Source organism: Vigna radiata, chromosome 1, assembly GCF_000741045.1.
Source record: "Vigna radiata var. radiata cultivar VC1973A chromosome 1, Vradiata_ver6, whole genome shotgun sequence".
Lineage (NCBI taxonomy): Eukaryota > Viridiplantae > Streptophyta > Magnoliopsida > Fabales > Fabaceae > Vigna > Vigna radiata.
The window spans coordinates 21494482-21506234 of NC_028351.1; the positions used below are offsets into that span (position 1 = coordinate 21494482).

At 29.1% G+C, this 11753-nt stretch overlaps 1 protein-coding gene across 2 annotated transcripts; it reads left to right on the forward strand.

Moving 5' to 3' along the window:
* The first annotated feature begins 974 nt into the window (after positions 1-974).
* LOC106769315 (transcription factor HEC3-like) lies at positions 975-2907 on the forward strand. Of its 2 annotated transcripts, none has more exons than XM_022778757.1 (2): positions 975-1399; positions 1501-2907. In XM_022778757.1, exon 2 carries the CDS (start codon positions 1709-1711, stop codon positions 2549-2551), a length of 843 nt encoding a protein of 280 aa, XP_022634478.1. In that variant the 5' UTR covers positions 975-1399; positions 1501-1708; the 3' UTR covers positions 2552-2907. The 2 variants fall into 2 exon arrangements, with proteins under 2 accessions (XP_022634478.1, XP_014510374.1); XM_014654888.2 differs by having other exon boundaries at positions 1624-2907.
* The last annotated feature ends 8846 nt before the right edge of the window (positions 2908-11753 follow it).

The following is an 11753-nucleotide window of genomic DNA, read 5'->3' on the forward strand; positions in this document are numbered from 1 at the left end:
ACTGAACCATTGAAAATTGAACATTGGTTTGACGAATTACACTCACTAAAGGTTAATTTAGGCACAGAAATTAACAAAATAAACAGATAATTTTTCATGTATATTAAAATAATTTGTAACTTGTTATAGTAGAAGTGAAAAAACTTGTCATCGTACATCTTTTTCCGAGCTTGTCATTTATCTCTCTCATTAATTACTACTTGCACATTTTACACACCATTGTTTCTTCTCTTTTCTTGGTAAGTGTGTTGTTATTCACAGAATAGTGATTAATTTATCTTGAAACATTGAAAGAACAGATAAACTAAAACATTATTATTTTTTATAGAAAGAATTGGAGCTTTTGCTGATAAACTAAAGAAAAAAAGTTATAAATAAGATATTTCTGCAAGAAATGATAACAGATAAATATTTACTGATTTAAATAAAATTTGGTAAGAGTGTGAGTTTGAGGTGGCAATGTAACTGTTCATCAATCCCGAAATTGAGGGAATTGAAGGAGACTGGAATATACCAAATGGCAAGAGGCACATTAAAATGGTAATAAAGGAGAAGCAGCCCTAGGATTTCAGTGCCCCAAAAATCAATTTGGAGAGAGAGACCCATCTACTCTTTCCTAGGTGCAACTCTTTTCACCGTTACCTTTCTGCTATCACTCATGTCATCGCTCGTATACCAGTTTAACCTAATCTAATCTAAATTTCATACCATCATTTTTGGTCGTGTCAATTTTCTGGAAAGGTCTTATCATGTCTCAAGTAATAATAATTGGATCTTTGACTTCACATTTTCATCAAAATCCTTCATTCTCGCTATTAAAAACATCCATTTCAACAAATATATATTAATTCTCAAGCTTCAGAAAAAAAAAACTGTAATTTTACATAGTGACAGTATAGTTAATAACACGAAACTCGTAACATCATCGTTGATTCAGGAGTTAAAAAACATTGTGGTAATGGTAATAACCATTTTGGTAGTTTTCCACGTAAAACAAAGGCGTTGTTTTGTTGACTTGGTCTTTTTTCTTAACAAGAAAAGCAAAGCAGACACAGACTTTAATCCCATCAAGGAAATTAAATTAAATTAATTGAGATATAGAAGTTTTGAGTCCGTGCAGATTAACTAGGTTTTGGTGTGTGAAGGGTAAGATAGCATTGATAGTATTTCGTAGAAGAGCGCATTGAATCTCCTTTAATCTGCTTTACCACCTTTTGTTTTTATTGATTCATGGACATGCTTTTTGCAGTGACTCCCCCTTTCAGTAAAAACCCGTTCCTAATACTTGCTCTCCCTCTTTCTCTCATCCATGGGGTCCCTCTCTAGGGTCTACAAACCTTTTACACCCATCAAAGATCCTACAACATGTTAACTCAGAGACACCCATAAAAGCTTCAAGGTAAGGCTAATTAACCTTCTATTCCTTCAATTCAACCACACAGCTGTCATCCTCTTATACGCACCAGTAGTACTCATATACTTTGATTTTATGTTTATAAGGGGGTTTCATTTCAAGTCCTATGATGAAGATCACACCAAAATTTAAACCCTGTTTATTCTTCCTTCATGCTGCTACCTAGCTACCTCTTTCTAATTTCCTTGCCTTTTTTCTTTCCTTTTCAGCCAATTAATCTTTAACAAAACCAACACACCGATCTGAAGCAGCTAGCCCAATCCCATATTTCTCATATTTGTCGATTTGGTCGACATGGACACCAACCAGAACACCACCACAAGTGCATTCACAAATGTGAACACCACTTGGAATCTTGAAAAGATGGAAACAAACGAACAACAACATCAACATCAACATCATCATGACCATATTATTCTCCAAGTCCAAGACCCTCTTGCTTCTGGGATTTGGTCCAACAACTACCCCCACAGTCACAACCCCAACCTTCTTCAAATGCATCAAACACCCCCCACGACAACCTCGTCTGTTGTAGCCCCACCCTCCTCCTCGGGGTTCCTTGGAGACATACTGGGTGTTCACAGCATGGAAGAAGACGAGGAGCCGGAAGAAGAGCTGGGAGCCATGAAGGAGATGATGTACAAGATAGCTGCTATGCAACCGGTGGACATCGACCCCGCCACCATCCGTAAACCAAAGAGAAGAAACGTTCGCATCAGCGACGACCCTCAGAGCGTGGCTGCACGCCACAGGAGAGAGAGGATCAGCGAGAAAATCCGCATCCTCCAAAGACTCGTTCCCGGGGGAACCAAAATGGACACTGCTTCAATGCTTGACGAAGCCATTCGCTATGTTAAGTTCCTCAAGAGACAAATCAGGTTGCTTCAATCCATTCCTCACCCTTCCCAACCACCACAATGCATTGGTTTTGCCACCACAAACGCTAGCACCTTGCTATTAGCCCCTTCCTGTGATTGGTCTTTTGCACCAAACGTGTTACTCAGCTCCACCGCCGTAACCGCAGCCACGGCCTCTTCCTCCTCGATGGACATGCCGGCGGGACTCGGATTCGACGGCCATGGCCACGCTTGTGACGGTTCCACCAGCTTTAACCAGCACGAGGTAATCAGTGAATAATTAGTGGCTGTTGATTAATTAGGTTACATATATAATTGTTGTATTGGTTATGTATATGTATCTATGTATGTTTATGCATGATTGAGAAGTGGTAGTGTATGTTGATGAGTGATGTTGAGTTTGGGGAAACTAAAGGAAAAGGTTGAAGGAGGAAGTAGAGTAATGTTTTAGGGGAGGGTCATGTGGTGAGGAGAAAGGTTTGTTAGGATATTGTTGACTAAAGGTTCTGTAGAATAATCATAACGCTTGGCTTCGTTACGTAAAGCCATATATATATATATATATATAATATAGAATAGAATAATAATGTGTATGCCAGTTTGGGTTTTGGCCGGAAAGTGTGTTTGGCCGACTCTCTTCCGGGAATAAATTCAACTGTGACGTTTGGAACTATATTCAATAATGAACAATACTGATTTCTGGCTATCTCTCTCTCTCTCTCTCTATATATATATATATATATATATCAACATTTCTTCTATTACTTTCTGTGCCCTTTCTCTCTCTGTGTGAGCATAATTACATATATACATGCTTATTGGCATGTGTGCCGCATATACACACACGCACTCAACACTGATTTCTACTCCAACAAGACAACTTAAACAGATGTCATCACAAGTTATGTATCTGATAATGTTTTGATGCCTAAAGGGGTCAAAAGAGAAAACTCATGGCGAGACAGATCATAACCTAAAGCTGAAAATCCCACTTTAGATCATGCATTTCTTGTAAACCTTTAATTGCAGCTCATTGTTTCAACAAGTGAATGATTTTTGGATTTATATAAAGTAAGTTATCGCTTGGATATTTAGTTGTTTCATTGTACCTAGATTTCACACACATTTGCATGATCCTACTAACCTTAACCATTGTTAAGGCTACTCTGTGATCAAACATGTCATATCTTTCTTTACGTTATTTTAAGCATTTTACAGTAAAGTAAAGTGTTAATTTACTTTTTTACCTTTTGAAATATTAAAATGTATTCTTCTTTATAATTTTAACTTTTTCATAACTAACGTCCTTAGCAAATTTCTTTATATTACAGTCACTTCTTTCTTTTCAGTGCCATAAAATCAAACACTAAAACAGATGTGGATTATGAATTCAAAACCTAATGGTTTACGTTTGCACTGAAAAAGAAACCTTCTTCGTCTACCTATGTGCCTTGTTTCTTTTTCATTTTTACCTCATCCAAATCATCTTTATCCACTTTTATTCTATGTCTTCTTTCTTAGTGAATGAGAATACAAGGACATTTCGATGCTGGTATTTGCATGCACATGATCATGCCTCATTTTGTATGTATATATTTCCTGCAAAGTATACTCAGGCCATAGAACTTTGTATGATATATTTAATCTATATTATTTAGTTTAGTTAATAATATACTTTGTTGACAACAAAATGCGTAATGGATTTGAATATTTACATACATAGTTGGATGTAATGTATAGTATTATAGTTATGATCTTGGCTGCAAAAGAAAATTTGTGTTTAATTAATATATTCAAAATCATATATATTTTTCTATTAGCTTTAGAAAGGTGCTCAGGGAGGTATCTGATTACCCAGGTACGCATATATATCTATATATAACATTTCACTCTTTATCTTGATGTCTAGGTCTTATATGTATGTATATATACTAATCAAACATTCTTCATTATTTTAATATAAGAAGACAACCATGTTAATTTGAAGTGTTTTTTTAATGAAAACATCAAAGTGCATGCTCTAATTAAGATTTAATTTCAAAATCACTCAATTGATCACTAATATATGTATATATTGGTAATATAAGTAAAATAGTCATTAATTTCGTCAAAATTTTGAAAGTGTTACTAATGTTCAATACTCGTAAGTGAAATTCAGAAACCACATTTAAAATTTATGATTCTTTTAGTTTTAACTTAATACATGCATTTTAGTAACAGACTTGCTATATATTTCACAAGTTTTATTGAAAAGGGTCTTAATAAGTTAAGATATAATGAGAGCAATATATATAAATAAAATATTATACGACTTAATATAGGATTATCTCTCATGAAAAATATTTATTATATAAAAATATATATATATTTCATACTAGTTAGTTTCATATGCTAAAAGTGAATATTCAATCATTTTGCATGTTTTTTCAATAAATGTTTCTTATTTGTTCCCTTATATCACCTTCTTGTTAATATTTACATTGTCTAAAAAAGTACTCGAAACCAGTTTATAGACTGTGAAGAAAAGGACTGGTGCTTGGATTATTATTTCTATATATGACTTGATTTTAGCCCTAAAATATTCTTCTATTTCAAGTACAGAGTTTTCTTTGATTTTGGATTTTCTATTGATTGATATGTGTTATTCCTCTGTTGTTCTTTCAAAATAATCAGGACGAAAATTGATTTTGAAGTTTTAGAATATATTAAAATCATTTTTAAAATACCAACCTCTGTATTTTTAATGCTTAACTATAGATAGCTTGAAAAAATCCAACAAGAATCTGGACTTTTTTTTCTCCATCTTTTTTAGCTCATGATTCTTCATATTAAAAAACTGCTTATGATTAACTATATTTTTTTTTTATCTCTTAACTATGTGAAATTTTGGACTTCTATTTTATTTGGAGACAATAACTAAGTTATATTTTTAAAATTAAAATTTGATTTTGTTTATTTTCCTTTTTTCATAAACCTCCCAAATCCTCATTTTCTTATGCAAAATATTTGGGGTTTGTGATTATTTTTTGGATACGTAATAGTTTAAAAGAAACTTAGTGAATGTTGAATAAAATTTAAATGATTTTGATTAATATAAAATTAGGGTTTGAAGAATGAAAATTCTGATATTTTTCTTAAACTTTTGGTCAAAAAAACTCAATGTTAGTTTTGACTTGAATGAGGTTGAACACAGTGTGATTATTAACTAACGAAAAAATTGAGTAAAACATAATTTGATCATTTTGTCTAGAAGAAAAAGAATAGAGAAACATAATTGACCTAATCTACAAAATATAGAAAGTAATTAACCAAAAAAACTTGAATGGCCAAAATTATAGTGTAACTTAAAGAAGAAGAATTAAACCTAATACTCATCATAATTCAACAAGAAAATATATACTATGATTTCCTTTAATAAGATAATGAAGATATACCCAAACTAAAATCACACATTTCCCTGTTTCCCATATATGAAATATGATTCCTCAATTCAAGGAAATATCTCATATCATCCATAATTTCACTTCATCTCCACTATAATACATCATTTACCATATACTTACATATTAAATATAATGTTTATGTGATATAAATGTACTTGTACACATGAAATTGTAACATTATCTTACAATTTATATAACACAAAAAAAATCTATGTAAAGGAAATAAGTCGTCCATAATACAACTCTTTATATTAGAGATTGTCTTAACATCAACTTCTACACATTTTTATCTCTCAACTATTCATTCATAAAGAAATCTTTGCTGATAAAATAAAATCATAAAGAAATAATTAGAGAATGCCCTAGATGCGGTCAAAATTTCATTGAGTCAAAATCTTCCTTACTTTTAACTTCTATTAATGTGGATATCTAAATATTATACTGTTTTTTGTTGGGTTAATTAGAAACTGCATAACAGAATAAGGTTGTGTGGATTTTCATATGTTCATTCACTTAGGTTGTGTGTGTGTTTGTGTGCAGACAATGAATGATAAAATCTTGAATTCCATTAAAAGACCAGTGGCTAGGTCATTCATTCAATGACTAACAAATCACTTTGAAGAACAAATAGAAAAATCTTATACTGAATGCCTATAATTTAGTGTTTTGGATAAAATCAGTGGCTGTTAGTTAGATTACTGGTTCTGTCAGTGGCTTTTCCTCTGATGACGGTGCATGTGCTTAGCACTATAAAGTATGCTATAGCATTCCCGTTTTAACCCTGCTACTCACTCACAGGTTTTAAGGTTTAAAGAAAACTAAACCCAATGGAAAACATTCTAACATCCATGAAGTTCATTCCTTTAAGTTGCACAAAATCTTATACATTACTTACTTTATGAAGCACTTCCTATACATGAAAAAGATAAAAGTCACCATTTAACATGCATACACCAAACCTTATTTACTCAAAAACCATATTTTAATATATTTTCTTTTATGTGTCTTTGTCTGTATAAAAGAAAAAAAAATGCCAAAACTTTAACTAATGTAAGTCTTTTAATGTCTTACGAGACTCTTTGATTTGTTATTACATGATTAATGGAACTTGTATATTCTCTCTATCTTTATTAATATCAGTGTGTATCCAACAACCTTAACTCTCACGAAAAAGAGAATAACAAATAAAAGTTAAGGAAGCGGAATCTTCTTATCTCTTTCGTCAAGAATATCAAAATCTTTTAAGATTGTAAGAAATCTATCACCATAGAAAGAAGTATACTTTTCTTTATGAGAATCCATTCATTCTTCTAACTTTTGGTTAAACTGCACATTTCAAAATCCTTCTCTTTATCAAAACATAAAAAACTAACGTGATTTCTTTTTTTACCTGAGTTGAAAATTCTAAAAAGCTAGTAAGTCACCAAAACACAAACGAAAGTTATATTAGTTCACAGAATGAAAATTCTTAATTAGTAGAACCAATAACAAAAATGAACTTATCACAACTATAATTGAATTGCAAAGGTATAGAGATTATGGTTTAAAATGAACTTATTCTTTATCAAAATCCAATAGCAAAGTATATACTTTGTTACCGCCTAATTGATACAATCCGATTATAAAAGGGTGATAAATGAAATCAGAACCAAAGAAAAAAGAAAAGAGGAAGAATAGGAAAGAAAGATGTAAGCTAAAGTATCAAACAATAAAAATAAAAAGAAAAGAAAGAAGGAGAAATTTATTAGTTTGTGTGCATATATCCGTTCTCAAAATCTGGACTAGAATAAAGCTTAAAAAAGATAAATATTTATGCCACATAAAAGTTTTGTTGCAAAATGGTCTTTAATAAGATGACAAAAAGTTTGATTAAGTCTTAAAAATATACTTACATCATATAATTAGACTCTACTTTTAGTTAAACTTACTAATTTCTACTTTTCTCTGTCTTAAATAATGATATTTAATTTTCATAAATTATATTTTATTTTGCATAAAAAAATTCTCCATAAACACTATCAGTTTATTAATGTGTTTAGAAAAGTGTAATAATTATGCATCATACATGTTAACATAAAAAATTATATTATCTAACCTTCTTTAATTACTAATGTAGACATTCTCTCTTTGCTTAGAAATAGGTCAAATTTTTCAAAATAAAAATGTATCATATAAAATAAGCTTTTAGGAGATAACACAATAACTCTATTTTCTTTTTAAAACAAATGTCAAATTAAGTTTAGAAGTTTTTATAGAAAATAACTGGCCAAGTTTGAATCCATCTTTAATTTTTTTAAACAAATTAAACTCTTTTTATAACAAAATTGGTTTTAATAATCGAACTTACTTAGTTCGAGTTTGAATTGGATTAAGTTGAAATTTTTTTTAATATGGATTGGAGTGAACTTGATTCTCATGATTTAAGAGTTAAATGAGTTCGAGTAAGGTTGAATAGGAGTTAACCAATAACCCATTACTAGCACTCTTTTACCATTTTTTATAATTTTTTTATTAAAAGTATTTACTACTTCTAATTGTATTGGTTCATAGTTGATCTTTTTAAATATATAATATTTGAATTATTTAGATGTTTAATTTATTTGTTTGTCAAGTTATATATGTTAATGCTTTAATTTTTACCTACTATCTTTATAGTAATATGTATCTGGAGAATTAGATAAATACTTTGATTTCACTATTATAAAAAATGAAGAAATGAAGAGTCAATCCACTTTTATTTTCCTACAATAAATATATAAATAAATTTTAAAAGCAAAGCATTTCGTAAGTGAGTCAATCTATTAATCCACCAACTCAACTCGTGATGAGTTAAGTCAAATTACAAAATTTTTGACACACCAAAAAGTAAATCGAGTTGAGTTAATCATTTCTCAACCCAACCCATGTAAGTCGAGTTGACTTTGAATCAATGTTTGAAATAATTAATAACTTATTCGTATTACATGTAAAACGTGGAAGAGTGTGTTTGATTTTCTGTTTACAAAGACTTAAACGGTATTCACCTATGAAATCACAACACAACTTTTTATTGAGTTGAATGGTTCGAGCTTAAAATTTCACTTACTCATGCAAAACATAATATTTTTTGCTTCATCCAACCTTTTTATTGAGTTAATCCTTTGTTATATATACATAGTCAGTGTGAGTCATTAAGAAAAAGAAAAGTATATATTTTTTATTTATAGACTTTTGGTTATTATGTAATTTAAATTGTTTGCATCATATGTTAGGAGGGAAATAGGAAGGAGACAAATAGACAAAGTTCTAAGTGTCTATGATGAGGTAAGGAAAGAAGCCAAGAGAGAGTAAAGAAGAACAAAAAAGCAACCAATGTATCCTGTACAAGTTTATGCAAGAAGCTAGCTTGGAGAAAATGAATTATTCCACATACATATATTGGAATTTCTTTTATTATTTAGTTAATTACCCGTTAGGGTTTTTTGTGTTGTTATCCACCTTGTTGGTGAAAAGAATGTTTTCTTGTTAATCCTTGAAAGTTCTAAAAGAACATTTTGTGTATCAATTAATTATTATTATTAGTGGAAGATTTTCTTGAACTATGTCTCATTTCATGAGTTTTTCCTTTATATTGAGGATTTTCTACATTAAAATATTTTTGTGTAGGTTGGTTTCTCTCTTCTTTGTATTATACATCTCATTATTTTACATGTTATTTATATAAAGAATAATTGATGTGGATTTTGTTTTCACTTGTTACAATATTCTTATTATCCTAATACAAATAATCTTCGGAACAAGTAAAAAGATTTATAGTATAATCTTTCCAACTAAAGTTTATAGGATAATTAAAATTCTAAAATTCGTTGATAATTTTGCTTTTATCAATAAATTTATTTTCATTGGTAAAATTCTTTCAATGCAAAAGATATTTTGAATTTATAAATTGGATATATGGATAAAGAGAGAGAAAATTTCAACTAAAATAAAATATCTAATTTTGTTTTTTTAGGATCTCTTTCTTTCTTCTTTATTTATTTATTTATCAGTTTTAAGTTTTCTTCGTTAAGTCATTAACTTAAAACTAAAAATAGGAGAAAAAAAAAAGGCTTACAACATTGTTAAACAAACATAATTTATTATGTAATTAGTGAATCAACTCTACTTTTAAACATGAGATTTACACGAATAAAAAACCTTAATCATGACACAACTACAAATTTGGAGTGGAACAAGTAAAAAGAATACCTTAAACAAGGAATTATATTCAACACTAACGAAGTGAAGAAAAGGTCAAACAATCGTCATGGACATGTAGCCTTGTCAGTCATTAGAACTACCACCTTAACAAAGAGCATACCTATATAATTGAGCTTGAGAGTTTCATGTGCCAAATTTTGCAGCAGCCATATATACACATATGTTAAGTGTCATACCTTGTGATTTTACCCTCTCTTATCCTACTACTGTTGTCTCCACCATGTGCTCTAAGGATCATTCATTGGCTTCAAATTCTTCACACCACTATGCTCTAATGAATGCTTTACTCATATCAACCATCTTCTTATTGTTTATTTTTGGAAGGAAAAAGTCTTTTTAACAACACTTTTTTAACAACTTTTTTACAACGCATGCGTGATAGCTTGTGATTGGTCCATTTTAAATATTTTTTTAAACATAAATTCAAAGAGATCAATAAAGTGATGATTGTCAAAAAAATTGTCAAAGTATCATCATCATTTTAATAGTTTGTGACATGAATTTATCTAATACTTTTATACTTGACTTATTAAGCAGTAGATCAACTTATAGATCAAACACTAGTAATTACAGAATAATTAAATTCTTAAACTCTATTCTTAGAATATCTAATACATTTTTAAAATTAATTTTTGAAACTAAAAATATTTCAGAAATTAGTTTTAGAAAAGGAATGTAATAAAATGATAATATAAACACGAAATTTAGGGAGGTGAATTTAACAATGATCTTAATAGAAAAACTCAACCCTAATCTCAATAATTCAATCCAGGTTATTAAAAATTATAACTGGGCTCAAGGGATTGAAGAATTATTAGACCAACTCAGTTTACATATATTAGACCAACCAATCTTTTTCTTTTCTTTTTCATTGCAAAATAAATGTATCATTCTATATTATAAATTCTATGAATGAACAAGAGAAAAGCAATGTTTTACTTATTCTTAAATTAAAATAAAATTTAATTTTTCTTAATCCTTTCTCTTATATCTTCTTTGTTTTTTTTTTTTCTTCCTTTTTTCTTTCTTATTTGCATAATCAATTAATTTGTTAAATGATTAATTATTATGTTATCTTTAATAAAGGTCTAATATTTTAGACTTTCAACTTGTCTTGTTATGCTAAGATATTTTTATAAATTTAATTTACATTAATAATTTTTATAAAGACATTAATTTTAATTTTTAGGAATAAATTCTTCTGTGCAAGTAAATAATTTGTGATTATATGATTTTTCTAGATGATTGTTATTTAATTGTTTTTTGTAAACTAAATTTGTGACCACATTGTTGTTTTGAATTAGTGAATCAATAACGCGTTTAGATTTGATTGTCAACCATGATGTCAACATAGTATCCACTTTCCAGCCATGGCATATCTGCTCACCACTACATTTTTTTTTAATAAAAACATATTTTGGGATCACAGCTAGTGTGATATTTATGTATATATAAAATTAAATTATTTATATTCAAATTGATATATAGGAAAATTATATATATTTTTAAAATTTTTACACGGATATAGAAAAAATTTATTTTATTTCTCTCTTTAAAAAGATTTACCAACAAGTTCATATGAACAATAAGAATTAAAATTTAAATAAACCTTTCCTACCCATCATTATTAGTAGTCTCTATTATAAAAATAATTTGAGTTTCTTTAAAATACCAATCATGTGTTTTTATTACAAGTTAAAAATAATTATTAGAAATTACCAATGTTTTTATTTCTTAATCCTCTATCCCATAATTACACAGTTCTCTACATTATAAAAAAAAAAAAAAAAAAAAAAAAAA

Bases quoted from the DNA above. Each gene is read 5' to 3' on its own strand.
- LOC106769315 (XM_022778757.1), top strand. From the start codon at position 1,709: ATGGACACCAACCAGAACACCACCACAAGTGCATTCACAAATGTGAAC.